We start from the raw sequence: 24,500 nt of genomic DNA on the forward strand, positions 1-24,500 counted from the left end.
GGGAGGGGAGAGCCCGAGCGCTGGAGTTGGTGCTGGGAAACCCGGGGCTAATGTTGACAACAGGCTCGAGGTAAGTCCCGGGGAACCTCCTTTCCCTCCGCTCCAACGACCAGGAGGGAGCGGGGTTGGGAGGCACCGGCCTGGACTCCTACTCCCCCGGGGACCCGTGAGGCTACTCGGCACCCCAGCGCTCCGGGAACGGCGAGCAGGAGACGGACCGCGGGTCCGGCGTCGTTCTCCTCAGACCCCTTTCCTCAGGAGGCTCCCTTCAACGCGGGAGGGAGGCAGGAGAGGCTGTCGAGGGGGTGCCTGCCTCATATGCCCGGGGTGGGCCTCGGGGCCGGAGGCGGGGAGCCCGCCGTGGCGGGGTGAAGAGGTTTGGGGTGTGGAGGAGAGCGAGGGGAGGCTGGGGAGAGCTCTTTGGGAGCCGGGAGGGAAGCGAGGGCGAGGAAATGGGGAGGGTGGGTGTGTGTGTGGGAGGATGTGGAGCCGGGAGACCGGCCGGAGCGTGTCGGGCTCCGGCGGTGAGGGAGTGTGGGGTGCGAAGTTAGGGCTGGGGCAGGGACGGTCCGCGAAGGTGACCGTGGACCCGGGTGGGAAGGGGAGTTGTGGCGAGGAAGCGAGCGGAGCTGAGGCGTGTGGAGCGAGAGCAGGGGGTTGTGGGAGAAGAGGGTGCAGGGGACGGGGTTCGGTGGATCGGAGAGTGGTGGGCAGGCATTCCTGGGTGGACTTCGTTTTAGTCCCATGGGCTGAAAATTCTTCACTTTGCCTTCATCCCGGGCTTCCCGGTCCTCCTGTTGAACTAAAGAGGCGATCGCGGGGTGTTTGGTTGGCGGAGCAGAGCCAGCTTATAAGTTTGAGGGGACAGTCTGTACCGGACCGTCGGGTCTCTTGCTCTTTTAGGACTTGCATGCAGTGATGCATCAGACCTGAGGAAAACTCTCCCTCACTTTTCCCCTTTAGCAGAGTTATTAAGTGTTTAGAAGAACTGTACGACTCATGAAAAAAACCATTTTTGAACTCTGGTGGAATTTGTAAAAACTTTGAGTCCTTTTTCCTGAGAACGTTCTTTAAAGTCAGAGACTGGGAGGTAATGCCCTTGTGCTGTTCTGCCCTTAGACCATTTTAAATGAATAACCCAGAATGTAAAGATTAAATATCATTCTTTCACTCTGGAGCATTTTCAGAGCAGTCTCATTGTGATTTCATACATAACCCATATGGTACTTTGCGGATAAATAGCTTTAAAGGGAAACACCCCTTTCTCTGCACTCTCCCAACGGACCATTGAAAGTACCTGTTTTATTAGTAAAGTAGTTTTACTTTCTTCTGGAAGTTCAGGGTATATTTAGAAAACCAAATAAAATATACAGCCCAAGGGCCAGGACACTATTTTGGGAGCCAGAAAGGTGGTTTTAAAGCATGGCTTCCTTTTTAATAACTGTGTGAATGTAATTATACTGGCTTGTGGGAGCTAATCATATTCCAATTAAAAGATCACTAATTTTTATCTTACAGACTCTATTTAAAAGTTCTAGTTTTTATTTGGAAGACTTGAGGTAAAATATTAAAGCATGAGTTTATTAAAATGTGAAATGGCATTTCACAATATAATTTAATGCTCAGTTTCACATTTGAAATTTGATGTGATACAAATACATACTTAATCTGAATTCTATAGCTTGTATTTTTTACTTGGCTTTTAAAAAATATTTATTTGGTTTCACCAGGTCTTAGTTGGGACATGCAGGATCTTTAACTGCACCATGTGGGATCTTTAGGGATCTTTAGTTGGAACATGTGGAATCTAGTTCCCTGACTAGGGATCCAACCCTAGCCCCCAGAGTCTTAGCCACTGGATCACCAGGGAAGTCCCTACTTGACTTTTTAAGTCTTAGGTTATATAGGGGGAAAGAGCACTGGACACAGAGTCTCAACCCAGTTATTAAGCTAGTTGTGTAATCTTGGGCAGTTCACTCAGTGTAAAAATTGAGAATTGGAGTAGTTAAAATCTAGTACTCCTAACTCTAAACAATTCTTATTTTAGGCTTAACTCTTCAGTTTTCTCTGTGAAAGAGAATAAGCATTTGTTGAATGGCTCTCATGCTCTCTTCTAGACTTACAGAAGTTTAAGACGTCTGTAAGAGAGGTGGCAGTATCTCCATCTTACTGATGAATAGACTCAGAGAAGTTACATTGCCCTGTTTCCATAGCTAGCAGGTTGTAGAGTTTGCAAAGTTATAAGTCTGACTGACTTTAAAGCTCATATTATTTTCTCATAGTGCATTGCTACCTTTACATGAACCTTAAAATTTTCATCATATTTTTGTTCATTTAAATTTAGTTCCAGGTGTACTTTGGGTATATGTTTGTAATATAAGGATGAAATGGTTCAAAGAAGATACCACTGCCAAGACTTGAGGGTCTTGTTGAGAACCTATGCTCTAGAGCAGAATCTAATTCATGAAAGACTTCTGCAGTTTGGTATAGAAGACGTTTAAAAGTCTAATATATGAGTACTGTGGAAAATCACAAAAATTTGAGGGACTGTTGTGCTGATAAATGATGATCCTTTATAAATTTGTCAGATTCCAAGTACGTTCCTTAATGTTTTAACAGAGCTTAGTGTCTAATTTTGTCTTCATAAATGAGATATTATAAATTTTGGTACCATTCTTTTTTATATTCTGAGAACTGTTCTTTCCCGTATTAGCTGAAGTGTTGCTTGTTGCAGCTTCACATCAGAAAGAACAAAATCTGTATAAAACTTTTTTTTTTTTTGCATATAATTATAGATATCCCTAAGTAAGTTTATCTGATTACCTAGGAATTACCTGTCCCCATATCTTTTAGCTAGAATAGGCCAAAAGTTAAAACATAATGTAGAAACTGCTTAACCATCATCAGGGACTCCTTCTACTCTGAGAGATGTAATTCTGATTTGTGTAGTCAGTATCTCTTGTCACGTTTTCTAGCTGCATCCTCTTCAGGATTCTTAATAACTTTGGTTAAGCTCTGTCACTAGCTGTAGAAGCCTTGGTCAAGTTACTTGGTCAGGTCTCTTTTTACTCATTTATTAAATAGGGAAAATAATACTTATCTCATGAAGATTTTATTATTAAATGAAATAATGTATGTAAAATGTTTACTTTGTGAGAAGTAGCTAGTAGCTATTAGTATTCGCTCTTGAAAGTTTGCTTGCTTTAGGGCAGTCAGTTTAGGACAGTGGTGGGTATTGAAACTGTGTGAGAAGTTGATACTAAATTTCCCAGGTAATATAAATATTAACACTGTCTTGCCACATAAATAAGTAGTTATGCTCTTATGTATTTTAATGATTGTTTAAACAGGATTAACAGCCCTTTTTTGTTCAAGTTCCACAAATAGGGTTATCTGAAGCCTTTGGGTGTCATTGTCCAAAAAATGCATAGAACATGGAGGTGGAGGAGAATAAGAATAAAACAGAAAAGGGGAAGGAAGAGGTGGCTGAGATAAGATACAGACTATGACATGTGCCTCCAAAAATCACTGAAAGTGCTTCAGTTGGCTTAGATTGTCTTTCTGTGGTAATATTTTATTAGAGGGCTGAAATAAATGCTTTGTGTTTATAAAATATTTATTACTGCAAATGTTTTGTTTGCTAACATAGTTTTTATTGATGTAATTTAAAACATATATTGAAAATACTTGAGTACTGTGTTTTAGCTTAAAATAAAAAAACCCTCAGTAGTTTAAGTAATTCTATACTTCTTAAATGAAAAGTATTTTGATTTTCTTGTGTACAACTTTCAAATGATTTAGAAGTTAAAACGAAGTATTGTCCATAAAAGAAATGACATGAGAACACTAAGCTCTAAGTAGACACGTATTTTTAGAAAAGGAAATCATGAATTTTGGTGGAGAATACATTTTTTGTTCCAGAGTTTATTCCAGTTAACTATATGGAGGCTGTACTATAGACCAGTGCTCTCCAATAGAACTTTCTATAATGATGAAAATGCTCTATATCTGCACTGTTTGATGTTGTACCCACTAGTGGCATGTGGAGTTGAGCAGTTGGATTATGGATAGTGATGGAGAACTGAATTTCAGATTCTGTTTAATTAATTTACAGTGTAAGTAGCCATGTGTGGCTAGTGTGGTGGTTTTCAGCTGGTAGTGATTTTGCCCCCAGGGGAAATTTGGTGATGTCTGAGTAATTTTTGTTTTTTAAAACTGGGGCAATACTGGCATCTACTGTGTAGAAGCAGGGATGCTTCGCTTACAGTTTGTGCAGTGCACACGGTAGCCTTTCCTCCTCCCACCAGAGAACTCTTGCCCACGATGTCAGTACTCTTGAGGCTGGGAAACTCTGGGCTGGTGGCTCTTGTATTGGCAAGTATAGAACAGAATATTTAATTTAGGTATTATTTATAGTAATCATTATGTTTATAGACTAATTTTGACTACTAATAAAGAGATGAAAGGTCTAGTCTAGTTTGGGATAGTTAGCAGTTTTTGTGTTTGATACAGTTAGAGCAATGAGATGAAATTTATTAGTCTTGTCTATTTTATTAGTTGCTTCGTAGAAGGTAAGAGCTCATTTATGGTCCCACTTAAATACTTGTAATTGAATATTGTATGATGTAGTGTCACCAGCATTTCTTAGTGGTTATGAAGTATGGTGGGTGAAACTGGTTGAAAATGTTCTCAGATAGTACTGAAATATTTATGATTAAATGATATGTCATTTAATATCACCTGTGAAGTTGATAGTGGTTGAATGTAATGGGTACATGGAGGTTCCTTATATTGTGCTCTCTACTTCTTGTAGAGACTATTTTCTGACTAAAAAGTAGAAAGAAAGTGCTTAGACATAAGCATAACTAATAATGATAGAATATAGGATATGATCAGTGATTTATTTTATCACTGAAATAGTATTTGTTTTGTATGCATTTTATTTAATCTCTCACAGTTGCCAAGTTGCATTAATATGTTCCACTTAACAAAGTAGTGTCACATTAGTTAAAAAAAAAAAGTCACTGCAATTATAATGCTGACATTCTTTTACTCTTACAGATTGTCTTGGGTAACATAATGCCAGCTGAGCGTAAAAAGCCAGCAAGTATGGAAGAAAAAGAATCTTCACTAAACAGCAAGGAAAAAGACTGCAGTGAAAGGCGGCCAGTGAGCAGCAGGGAGAAACCAAAAGAGGAGATCAAGCTTACTGCCAAGAAGGAGGTTATTAAGGTCCCTGAAGATAAGAAGAAGAAACTGGAAGAAGATAAAAGAAAAAAAGAAGACAAGGAACGCAAGAAAAAAGAAGAAGAAAAGGTGAAGGCAGAGGAGGAATTAAAGAAAAAAGAGGAAGAAGAAAAAAAGAAACATGAAGAAGAAGAGAGAAAGAAGCAAGAAGAACAGGTGAAACGTCAGCAGGAAGAAGAGGCTGCCCAGTTGAAGTAAGAACATTTATTCTAACTGTTAATGTATAGAAATAGGAAGATTGGAATGTTTTGGAAAAACAGTGATTATTTGAAATAAAATTTGCAAGGTGCAGTTGCTTGAGAGTTGAGAGTATCTCAATTTACTTGTTCTGTTAATTTCACTGACTACAGGCATGATTTCAGTGCTTTAACTCTTGAAATTAAATAATAGTAACCTTCAATAAATATTTTTTTGAGGTGTGGAGCAGTTTGAGCTGTTCGTGCTTTTTAGAAAATCTTTTTTTCATGTTATAGTATGTAATCTTTCTAAGTTGAAAATCTTTCTTTTTTGGCCATGCTGTGTGGCTGGCAGGATCTTAGTTCCATGACCAGGGATTGAACCTGGGCCCTGGTGGTGAAAGTCCTAACTATTGGACTGCCAGGGAATTCCCGAAAATCTTCAGTTCTTAATGGCTGCTGTTGAGTTTCTTATATGCCAAACTCTGCAGTTGTATCAGTACCTGTCTTTAAGGCAGTCCTAATGAAGTAAGCTTATTGTTTTGTGAATTAATAAAATGAAGCTTCAAGAGATTAAATGACTTGCCTAAGGTCACAGTAAATAGTTGAGCAGCTGGGATTTGAACCTGGGTTAGGCTGACCTTAAAACCATTGTCTTTAAGTACAATTCCAAAATGCTTCCCTTTTTTATCTTTATGAAAATCTATTTGTAACCTTGTAAATCTGTGCAAGTGATATAATGAACTGGTGAAAAACGAGGTAGTCCTCTTAGGAAGACTACCAGAATGTAGCAGAAATGACAGTTGATGAACAGTGCGTGAGACCTAATCCAGTAGTGCATGGGCTCTTCCCTTTGTATATGTAATTTAAAAAGCTGTTTGCAAATATGAATTTTTATGAATCTCTTGAACAGCTCGGTTACCTACTTACCAAAGTTCTTCAGTAACTATTTTTAATGAGGAACTGGAGTCTTAGGTCTGAAAAGCAATAGTTTTGGAATATTCAGAACTATGATTCTTGAGAATTTCTTGCTTATTTTCTATTTTACTTAAAATAATTGGAAGGATATTTCATTTCACTGTAACTTTTGTTCTCTCACCTTTCTGATACAAAGAGCTTAAAAAAAACAATAGTAACCACAATGCCAACTTTTTATTTGGAACAATTCAAGCATGTAAAAGATAGAATGGAATAAATTAGTATCCCTTCCCATCTACCCAGCATCTGCAATTACCCCTTTTTTTTTCTTGAGTATTCTAAAGCATCATATTATTCACCTGTAAATATATAAATAGGTAAGTATAAATGTTTTCATTGTGTGTGTATATATTCATTATATATTAAAGTATTTTTAATAAAGATGATAATTGAGTTGTTGAATGCATGGCAGTAATGAGTTATACTCTCTTAACGAGCACTCTCACTGCTGATTTTGTTTTTGTGTGGCTGGGAGGCTTCAAGGGATTCATGTCCCTGTTCTCAGTGATAGATGTAACTCTTTGTTAGCATATTGTAGCTATTAGTGGAAAAATTGTAGAGTTATAGAGTAACTCAGGGATGGTTATCTTAGAAAGATGAAAATCTGTTTTGTTAGAAATTTATATTTTAAAGTTATATATTTTGGTGTCTCAGAAACCTCAGATTGTCCTCATTCTCCCACTCCTGCCTGAGTTATTTTACTACTTCTGCAGTTTAAACATGTCCCATCTTTCTAGTGGAAACATAAGCAGATTTGATTTTAAATCTTCTCAGGATAAACTGAGTCTGCTAACCTTTTATTAAAGTGCTTTTATCCTATAGTTTTTCTGGTTCCTAAATGAGCTTTTAATTATACTTGAATTTTAAGGCCTAAACTTTTATTAAGAAAGGTACTTTTATTAAGAACGGTTTATTTAATGCTAAAGTATGGAAAATGGTACCTAACTCAAAGCATTTTAATATATTCTTTTGTAATTTTGTTCTTTATTTTTTTGTGGAATTTTTTCCCTGTTTCCCCAGTGCTTTTATTTGGTTTAGGTTTTATATTTTCCCAAACATATTACTTTGTTTTTTTGTATTAAGAATCCTGTTTTATCCATTTATTTTTTTCAGCTTTATTGGGTTACAATTGACAAGTAAAAAGTTATATTCATTTAGCTTGCCAGTTGCCAGAATGATTTTTAATCTAGTTATTAAAAATTGCTCCACTCTGCCACTTTTGGTGTTACCAGTAGAATGAGTTCTCATTATCTGGTCATTAATCAGGTGTCTTTAAAGTGATGAAAGGGCCTTTTGCATTTTTTGTTCCTCTTGGATTCTGTTGCTTTTCAAATTTTTCTTTTTTTTTTTGCTTTTCTAATTTTTCATTGGCTTTCACTCTTATGGGATTCATCAGTTATGCTTCAAAATATACAAGGTATCTTACTTACTTGTTTGTTTTTTATATAGAGAGAAAGAGGAATCCCTTCAGCTTCATCAGGAAGCTTGGGAACGACATCAGTTGAGGAAAGAACTTCGTAGCAAAAACCAAAATGCTCCAGACAACCGACCAGAGGAAAATTTCTTTAGCCGACTAGACTCAAGTTTGAAGAAAAATACCGCTTTTGTCAAGAAACTAAAAACTATTACAGAACAACAGAGAGACTCCTTGTCCCATGATTTTAATGGCCTAAATTTAAGCAAATACATTGCAGAGGCTGTCGCTTCTATTGTGGAAGCAAAACTAAAAATATCTGACGTGAATTGTGCTGTGCACTTATGCTCGCTCTTTCACCAGCGCTATGCCGACTTTGCCCCATCACTTCTTCAGGTTTGGAAAAAACATTTTGAAGCCAGGAAAGAAGAGAAAACACCTAACATTACCAAGTTAAGAACTGATTTGCGTTTCATTGCAGAATTGACAATAGTTGGGATTTTCACTGACAAGGAAGGTCTTTCCTTAATCTATGAACAGCTAAAAAATATTATTAATGCTGATCGGGAATCCCATACTCATGTTTCTGTGGTGATTAGTTTTTGTCGACATTGTGGAGATGATATTGCTGGACTTGTACCAAGGAAAGTAAAGAGTGCTGCAGAGAAGTTTAATTTGAGTTTTCCTCCTAGTGAGATAATTAGTCCAGAGAAACAGCAACCTTTCCAGAATCTTTTAAAAGAATACTTTACGTCTTTGACCAAACATCTGAAAAGGGACCACAGGGAGCTACAGAATACTGAGAGACAAAACAGGTGATTTTCAAACGTTTCTCAGAATTGAAAATTTATTTTGGAGCTCATACTTTAAAAAATGTAAAGTCTTCACGCCCCTGAAAGAACTTGTGGAAAAGGGTTTATTACAGGTGATTTCTTAACATTCCAGGAAAATTTCACAGGGTGATAACAGTCTAAGTACTCATGTTTAAATGTGAGTCTTTGATAGATTTTGTTTCTGATTTAATAGAAATTTGGCAAGTATATGATGATTTTTACATTGTGGATTTTTACTGTGATTTAAAAATCTTAATGTTGAGGGATAAGTTTTCTTTTTCTATCACTTTAACTTATCTGCTATTATTTTTGTGTGTGTTTCACTGTTTCTTTTCTATAGCAGGTTTACTTTTGTATTTTAGTTTTATTGATGTCACCATTGATACTCGCTCTTTTCAAGAGAATAAGTCATTCATTAGTGATATTTTAGATCAGAAATTTGGAAAACAGTATACCAAAGTAGCTGTGAAGAAATTCTTTAAATGCAAATATGTAAAGTGCATTTACAGGAGTCTTTCTCCTGGGGACATCCTTTCAAAATTCTAAAGCCTGTGGTGAAGATCCCTGATTTAGGCCACCCTTGATTGTTACAAGATCCTGTAGACTATGTATCATCTGCACCTGCTGCTGCTAAGTCACTTCAGTCGTGTCCGACTCTGTGCGACCCCATAGACGGCAGCCCACCAGGCTCCCCCGTCCTGGGATTCTCCAGGCAAGAACACTGGAGTGGGTTGCCATTGCCTTCTCCTAGAAGGCATCAAAAGGCTAGAAGTTGATGTAGTTGGTGGATATTAGGTAAGTATGGAGGTGTGTATGTGGGGCCGGGCTGAAGGTGTACAGAAAGAAGTCACAAGCGGTAGCCTTTGGCTGAATACTTGGCACCTATTTTAAAGTTCCTGTGTGGGGAGAACACTTACTCTTATAAGCCTGTAGTTGGGGAGGACTGGTTTATGTAGTTACTTCTAGAAGGTGCTTAACTTAGCCACAAAAGACTGCAATAGTGTATGCCAGTTGTTCACTTAGGTAAGGGATAAGATCACAGCAGAGGCTATATGGATAAATCTGTGGTGGCCGAAGCTCACTCAGGTGAGAATTTAAGATGGCAGTGGTGCTCCTTAATGTTTCTTAAAACAATCCTCATTTTTTGCTTTTGAATAGCGAGGACTGCTTTAAACTTTAAAGAGGCAACTTCAGAATGTACTTCTGTAGCCAGTAATGGGTTAATAAAGTAGTGGTCCTCTATTAATAATTTTCACATGTATTAGCTTTCTTAGTTACAATTTACATAGTCATTTTTACAGTCTTTTTCCTTTTCACATATGTTTTACCTAATAACGTCCCAGGTGATTTTGAAAGTATGCTTTGATTTTTTTTTTTTGGCTACTTTCTAAGGTTTTTTTTTTTAATTAAACTTTGTATTTTGTGTTGGAGTACAGCCGATTAACAGTGTTTTGATAGTTTCAGGTGGACAGCAAAGAGACTCAGCCATACATATACATGTATCCTTTCTACATTTTGTGTTTTTGATTGGCCTCACAGAAGCTTTTAGGTCAGAGTCTATAATGATTTAATCTAGTCATCCTTCCAATGCAAAATGAAATCCATTTTACAGATTATCTGACATAAATTATTCTGAAAACTTCTTGAGCTTAGTGCCCTGAGCCATTGCACTGTTGGACACACCTATTCCTAGCCTGTTTGCTGGGAATTTGGGCTGAAATTTAACTCCTCATAAAATGGTTCCCTTTGATTTACTCATTTTTTCTGGTATAGACAGAATAAAGCTACTCAGAGTGGGGTTCCATGAACTGTTTACCTGTTGCCAGTGAATTAAGTAGAGAAACTGAGACATTTCATTAGACATTTTGATAGCAATTTTTCATTGCCATGATATTGTCATTATATTTTATAGCTGTGCAGTGATTGGAAAGAAAATTATTCCTTTACGACAGATAGTTTGAGAAGCATTGATTGGCATGGGACATGTCTCTTCTTTTACACCATGATGTCTCAAAATATTTGCAGACTGCCAGGGTGTTTCCCTTTGATCTTCTTCAGGCTGAGTATCTCTGGTTCTCTCAATTTGCTGCCTGATTTTCAGTCACTTTGGATGTTTGTTTTTGATGCCTTCTTATCTGCCTATGGCCTACAGTTTTTATAGCTGCAGTCTTTTGACTTTTTGTTATACCTAAAGACATTTCTCAAATGGCATGCTACTGAGTCAGTTCTTCACTTTGAACTGGAGACATAATTTTTTATTCCTGATACAGACTTAACTCTTAAACTTTAGGTACTTTTGGCATATTATGTTAGCCTAATGATAATTGATGGTGTGTGTGTGTGTGTGTGTGGATTTTTTTTTTTTTTTCCCATGCCACATGGCTTCTGGCATCTTAGTTCTCTGACCAGAGATTGAAATAGTGGCCCATGGCATTGAAAGCACTGAGTCCTAACCGCTGGCCTGCCAGGGAATTCTCAGTGATGTATATATTGTTAATTATACTTATCCACTGGTCACATTTAGATTAGATAAGCAGACCTATTTTTGTTCATGATGAAAGTCACAGAAGAAAATTTTGAACCAGGATACAGTGTTGAGACCACAGCTTTGTGGCCTTTTCCTAGAAACTTACTCATGTTAATACAGAGCTATTGACCTATGGTTGGTTATTAGAGGAGGCTATTTACTAAATGTAAATTGACCTTACCCTGGGAGCAGTTATTTTATCACAGGAACTGTCCAATTATATGTAATTATTTGGGGGATGTGAGAATCTTAATCACAGTGTAGAAAACAATTGGCATATGGCTTAGTAAGTCACTCATGCCTTAGGATAGCTTCAATTTGAAGAACCTTTGTAAGTGAGGATTGAAGTGCCTGACTGAGGAAAGACACGAGGAATTGGATTAATGCAGAGTCCCTACTTGGCCTAATGTTAGTCTCCTTACTTCTAAAAGGGTATGTTATAAAATGTCCAGTTTCCAGAAGTTTCTTTCTGCCAGTCATTATCCAGTAGACGTTTTTAAGTTTTTCTCTTATCATAGGAATAAATCACAGATGGTCATTTTTCTCAGTAAGGTTTCTCTTAGGCATGATAATGCTAGAAATGTAGGTGCCAAGCTAGTGAGTATTTAAGACTCATGTAGTTAAACTACTTTAAGCCTTTATTCACTGTCTTTAATGATGGTTTTAAAAAAAGTGAAATACCCTGTGTTTTCAATCTATGGATTGTAAATGCTCTTGGGCATTCTGGTTAACTTGGGAGATGGCATGGTGCTTAGGGGTTGTGAAGTGTTAGTCTGTACTCATTGAAGTCTATACTTAAAAATCTATTTAACCAATTAAAAAAATAGAGTAATAAAATCTCTCATGTTTTCTTAAAAACACTGTAATGGATGAGTGAAGGCATAACTGAATGAGACCTGTTGAGTCTCAGCTGTTCTTTTCTGCTGTTAGCTATGCTGATATGTATTAGTTACAAGCCCCTGAGGATTTACAGTTGCTGGTCAGCAATGAAATTGATCCTGGGGTTGGGTGAATTCTAGTAAATGTGAATTTATAAGCTTTTTGTACTTGTTAAGTACAAAATCTTATTTTTAAATGCATTTTGGTTAAGTAATTGATCTGAAGAGTTAAAATTAATATTTGCACATTTAAAATATCATCTAATAGTATTTTCCAGTCTAGAATTAATAGTTTTACTTCTTGCCAAGTGTTATTTTTTATTATTTTCAGTGCTATTACTTTATACACAAAATGCTTTGTACTTTGAGATTTTATTCTCATTGAGATAATATAACCTAGTATTTTTTTTGGCATTTAATAAAAATTGGTTGAATAAATGATTTAATTTTATTAGATGTAACTTAATTATGTAACAGTTAATTTCTTACAGTATAGTGAAATCATGAATTCAGATATTAAGTCAGAATACTTCAATAATTCTGAAGTGTCTTAATTTCTTTTTTTTTCTCCTTTATTGGTAGGAATGAGGGCACATTTCTCTTTTCAGTACCTGTGAATTATGACCTTCATGATTGCATGCTCAGTTCAACAGCAGTAAATGATTTGATTTAAAGTTTGGGAAGGAAAAAAATGTAGGTAGAATGTAGGCTTTTTCCCATGTTAATGTAACCAGAGAGGTTTCTTTTATTAATGCAAATTCATGAGGCATTACTTTAACAGTGTTGAAACCTGAAAACACATTAACCTGACGTTCAGTGGTGTTGCTTTTACCTTTCATATTCTTTCCGGTTAAGTTGTACCTTGCCTTTACAGGAAGATTGTTTATTAAATGAAGTCCAGGGGGTCGCAAAGAGTCGGGCATGACTTAGCGACTGAACAGCAAGTATTAAGCACTATTAAAATGTTATATATCACTGTGCGTTATATTTACAGAGACTTTAGCAGTTTTATAAGTGTTTCAAAATTGTTACCTCCTAGATATTTTCTGATTGAGTCAGTGACGTTGATATAGTTGATTAATCACTGGGTACAGTTATGCTTAATAGTTGCTCTATGCTCTTCTTATAAGATTATACAACATTCATAACCAACTTCAAAATTGTTACCTCCTAGATATTTTCTAATTCTGAGTCAGTGCCTTTGATATTAGCTGATTAATAAATCTCTGGGGACAGTTATGCTTAACTATTGCTCTACTCTCTTCATGTAAGATTGTTCAACATTCATAACCAGAGTCTAAAATGAAACCACAAGAAAATTCAAGTTCTCGTGAGAATTTGACAGAGTAGTAAAGAAGATGAAAAGTGAAACCTAGTGGTTTTCATGGGTCTGCTTCATGGTTATTTTGTCAAGATTCGGCCATGTGTTCTTTGTTATTTTACATGAGTGGTTAAGGACAAAGCTAAAATAGATTTTCTGTATTCAAGATTTTTTTTTCTCTTTTAATTTGGCTGATAGAAGATTAAACTAATACTTCAAATTTTAAGTTCTTGACTTTGTTACAGTGGACACTGGCTTTTTTTTTTTTTTCTCATGAAAATACTGTTTTACTTTGATATAGTGCATCAGGTATATGATCTCAGTTGATCCTCACAGTACCCTTGAAAGAAATACCTGTATTTTGAAGGTGATAGTTCAGATTTAGTTATTAAAGACCTTGCCCAGTGTGACTTTGATAGCAAATGACAGAATCAGTTTCTTTCCTATCTCTTCATTCTTTATTTTTCACATCTTCCATAGTACTCATCTTCAACTGCATTTTGTTTAAGGTATCTAATAAACCCATTAGCTACTCAGAACTTCTAAAGTCAAATCCAAATGAAAGAAGGACCCAAAAGAGAATATAAAACCAGCACCTTGGTTTGGGAAGACTTGCCTTTGATATATGCATTTGAGAGACATCCTAATTCAATATATGATATCAAGTGGATAATTTGAGAGGCATTGTAATCCAGGAGTTAAGAGAATGAACTTTGGAGCCAGACTGCTTGGATTCAAGTTTTAGATTTGTCATTTACTCTGTAACTTTGGGCAAGTTACCTCACATCTCTGTGCTTTGGCTTTCTCTTCTGTAAAGTGGGATGACAGCAGCACTGTGTCTCTGAGGTGCATGTGAATGATGCATATGTGAATGTATGTGTGTAAAGGCGTTTAATAACAGTATCTGGCACATTGTAAGAATCAATGTTAGTTCACTGTTAATAGTATATTGCCTGCTCAATTCTTCAGAAGGTTTTTCAAATGAGAATATCTCTTTGTGCCTTTTTATGATTCTCAAAATGTGTATGTTAAACTTCTTAAACTTTCATAGCTTATTTTTTAAAATTCATTTTTAAAAACATTATAAAGCAACAGAATAAACACTGTACAAAATAGTAGCATGAAGGCCAGGCAATAACAATAAAAATTTTAAAAATGGAAAAAAATGCATGTCTCAATAAAATTTTTTGAGGCATATGTGGCTTTCCTTATGAGATATATTGCTTGATTCCAGAATGGACTATTTGAGATAGTCAGATTTATAATATTAAATTACTGTTAAATATAATATAAAAAACACTCCAGAAATCAAGGATTGATGTACCTTAGAGGTGCTCCCCAATAGTGATATCTCATATTTTAGGTGCAAGACGTCTACCTTCTTTTTTTTTTTTTTACAGCGAATAAGACTTGGAATTAATTTTGTATTCATTGCTTGCTTTTCATATCTTTAAAATAGTACCAGTTCCTCCCTATCATGCAATGGAACCAGGAGAGGGAATGAACTTGTTTATAATATATTTAACAGTGGTACTTGGTTATCTCCAGTTACGACAAGGATTGGCAAACTATGGCTTTCAGGTCAGATTAGTAATTACATGATGTTCAAATTTCAGTGTCCATAAATAAAGTTTTATTGGAACATAGTCATACTCATTTGTTTACATATTGTCTGCACTGCTTTTGTGCTATGCCATCAGACTTGAGTGTTTGCAGCAAAGACCATATGGTCTGCAAAGCTTAAAATTATTATTTGTCCCTTTGCAGAAAGTTTGCTGACCTCTGATTTATGACAGCCTCAAAAGAATAGTTTTAAGTGCAACTTTCTATAATAGATGTGCTTCTGAAGAGATTGTAATTAAAATGATACACGATGAACCATATTTTCAGCTTGATTTTGCTTAGTGTTATATTCCCATGGAATTGGAATTCACATAAGAAATTTTGGTGAGATTTGCACTGATGTACAGAACATGTACTCTGGTCATATGTGCTGTGTATGTGTAAATCCCTCATACAGGCCTTCTAAAATTTAATCCAACTGAAAAACTTTTCCTGTGGACTTCATGAACTTACAAGAACTGTCTTATATAGTACATTCATTAGAAATTGTTTCATTTAAATTTCATTAGAACTTCTAAATGACGAGGAATTTTGAATTTTCAGGCACCTGCGATGGCTTCGTTCTCTGCTTGAAGTCTGTAGTCTTACTACATGCTGTGGAATTAGATATTAAGGAAATATATTTTAAATAAATGGTCAAGGAAAATGCATATGACTATGTATGGTTTGTATATAACGGATCTCTTCTAATGCCTTTTCGTTGTTGTCCTATACTGCTTTCTGACTGTACAGTGTAAGGTTCTATTAGAAAATCAACCAAAATCTAAGCCGCCTGCTCTCTAGGACTGTTCTTATTAGATAGTAACCTAAACATGTATGAGTTAAGTAGTTAAGTAAATTAGTACTATTAAAAGTTTAATCATGGAATTGAGGTTTTGAGGAGAGCGAGGAGTATCTCCGAAGCTTCAGAGTTTTAACTGGTTGCAGGAGGACTGGAAGAGAATCCCTCTGCCAATGCAGGAGATGCAAGAGATGTGGGTTCCATCCCTGGCTTGGGAAGATCCCCTGGAGAAGGAAATGGCAACCCACTTCAGTATTCTTGCCTGGAAAATTCTGTGGTCAGAGGAGCTGGGCAGGCTACGGTCCATGGAGTTGCAGAGAGATGTGATTGTGTGCATGCATGTGCATACACACACACGCGCGCGTGCGAGGACTGGATAGAAATTGAATGCACGCATTGGGACACCTCATAGAATTCAGTCATTTAATTGACTGCAAAGTCCAGGCAAAAGTTTCAAAGTGAGGTTGATATGGGGAAAAGTGTTCACTTTCTATCTTGATAAAATAGGCACTACCTTGGTACAGCTTGTATGTCATAAATCTTTAGTGAATATTGTATAACCTAAACTGGATGTGTTTTCTTCAAATGATCAGAATGCCAAATTATTAGAGAAGTAAAGTTCCACATTATGGTATTTTGAGATATTTTTCAATTTTTTTTTAAGCACTGAAATAATTTTGAATGTTAGTTGTCATTAGAGGTTTTGAAATTCCTTGGAACTTATATCCCAAAAAACATAATTTGCTTCTAAATAAACTTTTTTAAAGTTTTTATTAATATTTCTCCCAATAATTGTAGAACATTTTAGAGTACCCTGCTTTTGAGTATTATTTATTCAAATCATTTAATTTTAATGGCTTTTTTAACTTGAAAAATGATGTGACTTCTAATTAAAAGTTCTACCAAGCTCATTTGAAGTAATGTAAGTCATTTTTCATGGCTTGAATATTTTTAAATGCTTGGGTTTTTGCTTTAATTTAAAAAAAATTCATAAAGCTTAATGAAAGGAAAGTCTGATAAATATTTGAAGAGAAAAATTGTTCTTTAATGACAGTGTTATTAGAGGAATACTGTTTAGCCTGGATTATTATGATTAACTGTCTTGGCATTTTACTAATCTGTTTGTAAAATGATATTGTCTAGTGTGTATTTAAATAATAAGAAAATGAGTGAAAAATTCTCAGTTTAGATCCGACTAGGCCAGATGTTGGGGAAAAAAGGATTGAATGTAATGAATTGTAATTGTTTTTTATATTGATCTATCTTGTATTTGTAAATGGGACCTGATATTCCTAAAAATAGAAAATGTTAATATTTTAAATATTGTAGCATTGAAACAAAAGTTCCTGTTGATGAGAATGGGGGAAGATGGGAAAGTTTAGAAATGTGCCAAATAAACAGAGATAAGTAAGTGTAGGCAAGGGTTTTTCTTCATGAAAACTTCATTTTCTATAACTTTTCAGAATATGACAACACAAAAAAAATCCATCTAACTCATTTTCTTCTCTGTTCAGAAGAAAACTCAAAACAAGGAATAAAAATACTTTTATATATTACTTTTGAAAGTGACTTAATTTACAGTTTATAATTGACTTTTTGAAATTGTATTTGTAATAAGGTTTATAAATTTCATGTCTTACACTACTACATATTTAGTTGTAGAAAAATTGAGTCCAGCTGTAGACATTTCAACCATCTAAGCTAATATAGTAAACTTTTTACTCGACTGTACAATTGAAAATTTTTCATTAGTTTTACATTTCTGTTAATAACTGTGGGCGGTTTATTAGTGAATTGTTGCAAAGTGGAAGAATACTTGTGTCCTCTGCTCCTCAGAGTGGCCTGGCCTTGATTAAGTGGGTTGCTCCAGTGATATTTGTTAAATGACTAAATAAAGAGTGCTTGCATAGTAAATTGAGAATTCACTGTAGGGAAGATGCAGGCTTTTTCAAGATAATCTTGAATCAAATCATTGTGAAAGGTTAAAGGTACTGAGTCTCTAACCTGTTTTTGAAAACCAACTTGTATGTCTGGGGTATATGACTAACAAAATACTAAAAATTGATTAGTGGCATACTGTTAAATTTTGTGTTTCTGCAGCATACTTGTTAATCATACTTCATATTTTCTGAAGAACCAATGTTAAATTTTAATTGCTTAAAAGATTAATTTGTTTAGGTGAATTTGATGATGTAAGTTTTGATTTTCAGATAACATCTTGAAAGTGTTAAGTATTGAACATAGGTTATTAAAGAAGGTTATGCTAATAAGCTTGTTTGATAAAATCAGACAATTCCCAGTATAATAATAGATGATCACATCTGTTTTGATAAGATTGTCAAGATTATTTCATCATTTGTTTATAGGCGTATTCTACATTCTAAAGGGGAGTTAAGTGAAGATAGACATAAACAGTATGAAGAATTTGCTATGTCTTATCAAAAGCTACTGGCAAATTCTCAATCCTTAGCAGACCTTTTGGATGAAAATATGCCAGATCTTCCTCAAGATAAACCAACACCAGAAGGTAAGATATCCTTAAACACTGTGATTTTTTTTTTTTTAGTAAGCATTAATGACTTCTATCTCTCTAGTCTTCTCAGATGTATATTATTGAAATTAGATGTTTTGAAATGCCTTTAAAGTTTTTTTTAATGAAGTATTAAGACCTAATAAAAACCTAAATCTACTTAAAATGCTTCTCTGAATGGAAAAGTCTTTGTGCTTAGAGCAGTGAAGCCTTATAATGATAACTTATAATGATATGATGGGTTTCTTTAGATTCTTTTATAATAGATATTCTTAGATTGTATCTAACAGGGGTTGTCTTAAACTGTGTTTGGGACTATATAAAGATTTACTGTATTTCTCAGGTAGGTAATAAGGTGGATTGGACCTTTGGGATACTAATATTTCTATGTTTATTTTTATTTTTAATTTAGTTGTTTTGAATCATGTATTATCATAAATTGTTACTTGCAGCTTTCTTTATAAAACCTTGCAGTTTTATAAGATAAACTTACCATTTTGTACAATGAGTTATTTCTCATATTATTGCAAAGGTGTTCTAAACTTCCTTTTTGGTAGGGCTCCTAATACATTGCCATATTATATTATACCAACTACTTGAGAAGTAAGTTGATAAATGTTAATACATTATTAATTTTAAAACTATCTGAAAATCCTATTGACTTAAAATCTTAAGAGTGAAGTATTTGTAAAGTATCCGTTTATAATACAGGAAAGTATTTTGTATTTTACATCCTCAATAAGAAAATATTCATTGTATACTGTGAAAACATTTATAGTCCTTTGGTATCTTCAGGGAGCTGGTTCCAGGACCTCTGAAGATGCTCGAGTCCCTCATTTAAAATGGCTTAGTATTTGCATATAACCTGCACACATCTTCCCATATACTTTAAATCATCTGTAGATTACTTATACTACCTACTACAGTATAAATGTAAATACTATGCAACAAAATTAACAAAATTCTGCCATCATTTTATAAAGATATTTTTACTTGGTACAGAATTTAAGGGTGAGGCTTTTTTTTTTTCTTTCAGTATTTAAAGATGTTGTTCCACTGTCTTCTTTCATTGTTTCCAGCGAGAAAGCTGCTATCATTCGTGTCTTTGTTCTTTTTAAATGTGTATTTTTTTTTCTGGTTGTTTTAAAATATTATCATCACTGAGTTTAAAGAACTTAATTATGGTAATTGCTTGCTGTGGTTTACTTCATGTTTCTTGTGCTTGGGATTTGTTGGGCTTCTTGGGTCTGGGTTTATAATTATCAAATTTAGTAAATCTTGACCTTATTTCTTCAAATATGTATTCTATTCCTCTCCCCCCTTCTATAGGAATTCAAATACCACTACGTTTGAAGTTGTCTTCTCTGTGCTTTAGTATTTTTTTTCCGCCCTGTTTGGTATTGGTTAGTTTCTGTTGCTTAGTTTCTATTGCTGTGTCTTCCAGTTCACTCTTGTTTCCTTTTTTGGTGTCTGATACTCTCATGTAAAGATGTAGAAGCTAGTTATGTTTTCCATGGTCTCCAACATGCTTAGAGTATCTTCTAGTTTATTGAAAATATGAAATATAGTTGTAATAACTTTTAATGTCCATGTCTTAATTATATCATTTATATCACTTTTGCATTTATTTGATTGATTAATTGATCTCTATACCTTTGGTAATTTTTCTCCTTTGGTGATATCAATCTTTTAAACATAATCTAATGGGTCAAAGTGATAAATGCTTTGTTTTATTTAGCATTATTCTGATTAGTACTGAGGTTAGGATCTTTTGATATACTCTTTGACTTATCTGTTCAGAGGGTTTATCCGTTTTTTTCTATTTAGATTTTGGACTTTATTTGCAGAAGCTCTTTATATTATGGATATTAATTCCTTTGTATAAATATTGCCAGTATTGGCTTCTAGTTTGTCCTTTGCTCTTTTTTTTTTTTTGGCCACACAGCGTAGCTTATGGAATCTTACTTCCCCAACCAGGGGTTGAACCTGAGCCCTTGTCAGTGAAAGCTTGGAATCCTAACCACTGAATCGCCAGGAAATTCCCTGTTTTTATTTACATTTTTGTTAAAAACGAATTAAATTTATCAGTCTTTTCTCTTACATTGGTTCAGTGTCCTGTGTTTAAATACGTTTTTTGGAAGGCATATGAGTAATGAGTTAGGGAGCCAGTACTTTATTATTTTTGTCCTGTTCTTCCTAAATGACTTTTAATGAATAATCTAATTATTCTCAGGGTTATTTTTAATCTGTATGATCATTCTCTTAAAATTCTAGTTTGGAGAGAAGTACAAAAAAAAAAAAAAGTACAGTGAGAATAGATAAAAATCATGAATGGTCTTTTGATCACGAAGTAGGAAATTACTTTTAATGTTCTGAATTTTAAGCATCTATAGTTGTATGTAAATGTAGCCTGTGTGTGTATACAAACGCATGGTTTTCCACTCTCTACTGAAATGTGTATATATGTCTTCATCATTCTTTCCCTTCCTTTCTAGTTATTAATCAGTTGACCATTTATGGCAATCTGTCTTATACCAAGTTTAATACCAAAAGGAGGGATGCTTCTTAAGGGTTTATGGTAAGATAAACCATAAACCATAAATATTTTATGTTCGCATAAAATTGCGAACATAATTGAGATAAAATCATACAGAGTGTTGGGAGTATTAAAAAAATGCTTCATGGGGGAGGTGGGACTTCAAGCTAGATGTTTAGGAATTGCCAGGCTTATGTATTTCTTATGTTGGTTTTAAGCTTTGTGAAGATGGGCCTAATATATCAAATAGCTACTTAATCTCATATCAGTTGCTTAAAACTTCAAGAAAAAAGCATGTTTATCCTGCACTTTCCTTTGATCTGTCCTGGTTTAGAGCTTTACTTAAAACAGAATTTGTGATTTTCTGGTAAAGATGGTTACATACATAATCAAGAGTGCTTGTTGACTGAAGAAGTATCTGTTAATTGAAACATTCAAGATTCATTGGTTTTAATTCCCCGTGATTTATTTTACTGTAGAGCATGGGCCTGGAATTGATATATTTACACCTGGTAAACCTGGAGAATATGACTTAGAAGGTGGTATATGGGAAGATGAAGATGCTCGGAATTTTTACGAGAACCTCATTGATTTGAAAGCTTTTGTTCCAGCCATCTTGTTTAAAGATAATGAAAAAAGTTGTCAGAATAAAGAGTCCAGCAAGGATGATTCCAAAGGTAAATGCTGGAGGACAAATTTTTATATTAAAGTGCTATAAATTTTAGTTTCAAATATTTGTAAAAAATTTTTTTTAGTTACTAGTTTTGTTATATGAACATTAAGTTACTAGATTAAATGAATGATAGAATAATATAGACATCTTAATTAATTTGAGTCCACTTTATCTAATCAGATTTATTTTCTTTTCATCGTTACCACAAATCCTCATGGCCTGTATGTCTCCATTCATCAGTCCACCCATCCATTCATTTCTTCACTGAACAGATGTCATGCACAAAGAAATTATGGTTTTTGTCCTCCATGACCATAATGTATTTTTAAGAATATAAACATCAAATTTGCCAGATATAAATGTAGATTCTAGGAAAAATGTTGCAGATTTTGTGAATCTTTATTTTTTGCAGCAGGATTTCAATATGACTTTTAATTCAGAGATACTGATTCTTTGATTTCAAACAGAGACAAAGGAACCTAAGGATAATAAGGAGGTATCAAGTCCTGATGATTTGGAACTTGAGTTGGAGAACCTGGAAATTAATGATGACACATTGGAGCTAGAGGGTGGAGATGAAGCTGAAGATCTTACAAAGAAACTTCTTGACGAGCAAGGTAAACATTTTTGCCAAAAATTTAAATTTTTGATTAGTTTTTTTTTTTAATGTAATGTTTTACTTATTTTTTGGCTATCCCGTGCGACTTGTGGGATGTTAGTTTCCTGACCAGGGATTGAACTCAGGCCCTTGGCAGTGAGAATGCAGAGTCCTAACCAATGAATTGCAAGGGAATTCCTAACCTTTGATTAGTGTTTATACACAAAGCTCTTTGCCTGTGAATATGGGTCTTTACTCTTTAATTCCTTGTTTTCCTGTTGTCTCTAGGCCCTCACTTTTTTGGAATTTGATTTGGAACAGTAACACTACATGTCCCATATTACGTGATTACAAACTTCAGTGATGATCTAAATAGATATGTCTTGCACTTCAGTGCTTTTAGCATTGTCCTTAATGTATTTTATTTCTGATATAATCTTTACAATCTTAACATAAATGCATTTGAAAGTTGAGAGATAAAAAGACAATTGGTATATCAGTTCATCTGTCATTTTTATCTGTCTTTACTATTGAGTAATGTTTTGTATTTAGTAATAAAAATATCACACTGTTCATTATTTCCTGACTGCTTCTATCAGGTTTCTTTATTAGTTAGGGTTCTTTATTAGAAGAATGCCTTTGTCAGGGTTGCCTTTCTCTCTGTGGGCTTCATTGTTTCCTGCTGCAGATTCTCTAGTTCTCCATGTCATGGAGGGAGGGAGGCATGGCTGGAGGCTGCCCTTGGCTCAAACCAGCTAGTGACATCTGAGGAAAAGAGGGATTCTCTCCCACTGTCTGTGTATAAGCATCTTGGAGGAGTTGGCTAGTCCTGTGTCATGCTTGCCTGTGGCCAGAGGAGTAATGGTATCTGTGCTTGGGCAGCACCCTTTCCCATCAGAATCCCATGGATTGCCTTTGAGGGGAAGCAGTGATCATGCTGTTAGTTGAAGACATGGGAAAAGGGGTGTTCAACAGATAAAAATAGTAGATCTTCTCTAAAACTACATGCAACTTATGACTTCTCATGTAAAAGTTTGCCCTTTTATAGTTGATAAAGACTAGTGATTTAGGCTTATGATTCTAAAGATACCCTTTCTTTCAAGAGTAATATCTGAAAAAGTTCTTCATTTTTCATAAGAAAAGTGCTTTAGATTATCTGTGCCTCAGATAACATCTTATTGAAGATTTTTATTCTTACATTGTCTATGTATATTTCTAAACCTACTTAAAATCCAATTTCATATTAGAACAAGAGGATGAAGAAGCCAGCACTGGATCTCATCTCAAGCTCATAGTAGATGCTTTCCTCCAGCAGTTACCCAACTGCGTCAACCGTGATCTGATAGACAAGGTATGAGTGCCTCTGTGTGACTTTACTCAAAGCATGTAAACCTTTTAAGATAGCTCAAATTAGGCATGTCTGTGGTTTTTGCAGTTTTGGCTGTAGAATGAGCCATTTCTTCAAATGGAATCTAATATAGGAATTCAAAATGAACACAGTTGGAGTCAATTTGTAGATGCTGTGTTTGGGGGTGGAACTGTCTCTAGAGTCCTGTGGGCTTGACACCTCTCCCCTTCACATATTGCCACAGTGTGGAAAATACTCTTTTAGACCAGATATTCTTAAAGTACTCTCTGTAGATTCCCAGTGTCTTTTTAGATACTTTCAGGGCGTCTGTAAGGTCAAAACTCTTTTCATACTAATACTAGGAGTTTTCCCCCCACTTTTTCACCGTTTTTGACATTTGCAAAAGTGATGATGGGTAAACCTGGCATTTTAACGTGAAGTCAAGCTGCATCGGTAGCAGACTCTAATAATAGCCATTGTAGTCTTCATTGCTGTGCATTTGCGATTAAAAAACAATGTCGCTTTAATTTAAACATCTCTTTGATGAATCTGTAAAAATTAGTGATTTTGTTTCATTTCAACCTCTGAGTACACTTCCTTTTAACTTGATAAAATAAGAAGGATATGTGTCTACTGACTCAAGGTTGCCTTGAGAAAAGCCATTTGTATGATTGAGTTGCAAGCTAAACTGCTACTTTTTATATAGAGTACCATTTTTACTTGAAAGAATTGTGGGATGAACCATGGTTATTCAGACTTGGGTATTTAACAGACATTTTTCTAACATGAACAAAATGAGCCTCTCAGTTCAGGGAAAACAACTAAAAGTATTTACTGCCAGTAGATAGTAGTTACCAGTTTCCTAATTTTTGTTGAAACATAGTCCATTATTAGCCATTAAATGTTTTTCTTTGTTTTTTCTTTTTCTTTTTCAAAAAATGTTGACTTGAGAGGTGTGTATGTGTGTGTGTGTGTGTGTATGTGTGTGACATTTTCTAGTGTTAACCAGCTTTTTTCTGAGTGGATGACCTTTGGGA

The 24,500-nt window shown here is 35.0% G+C and overlaps 1 protein-coding gene across 1 annotated transcript in view; it reads left to right on the forward strand.

Moving 5' to 3' along the window:
• Positions 1-6: 6 nt before the first annotated feature.
• The window catches only part of UPF2 (UPF2 regulator of nonsense transcripts homolog (yeast)), a 95,683-nt gene continuing 71,189 nt past the window's right edge, over positions 7-24,500 (forward strand). Inside the window, exons 1-7 of the mRNA XM_010854099.1 lie at positions 7-70; positions 5,062-5,441; positions 7,851-8,630; positions 18,145-18,305; positions 21,324-21,521; positions 21,985-22,134; positions 23,363-23,466. Coding sequence (XP_010852401.1) covers positions 5,080-5,441; positions 7,851-8,630; positions 18,145-18,305; positions 21,324-21,521; positions 21,985-22,134; positions 23,363-23,466 — 1,755 coding nt within the window. The 5' untranslated portion in view covers positions 7-70; positions 5,062-5,079. The remainder of the gene's footprint in view (positions 71-5,061; positions 5,442-7,850; positions 8,631-18,144; positions 18,306-21,323; positions 21,522-21,984; positions 22,135-23,362; positions 23,467-24,500) is intronic.

Source organism: Bison bison, unplaced genomic scaffold, assembly GCF_000754665.1.
Source record: "Bison bison bison isolate TAMUID 2011002044 unplaced genomic scaffold, Bison_UMD1.0 scf7180017864337, whole genome shotgun sequence".
NCBI classification, from domain to species: Eukaryota; Metazoa; Chordata; class Mammalia; order Artiodactyla; family Bovidae; genus Bison; species Bison bison.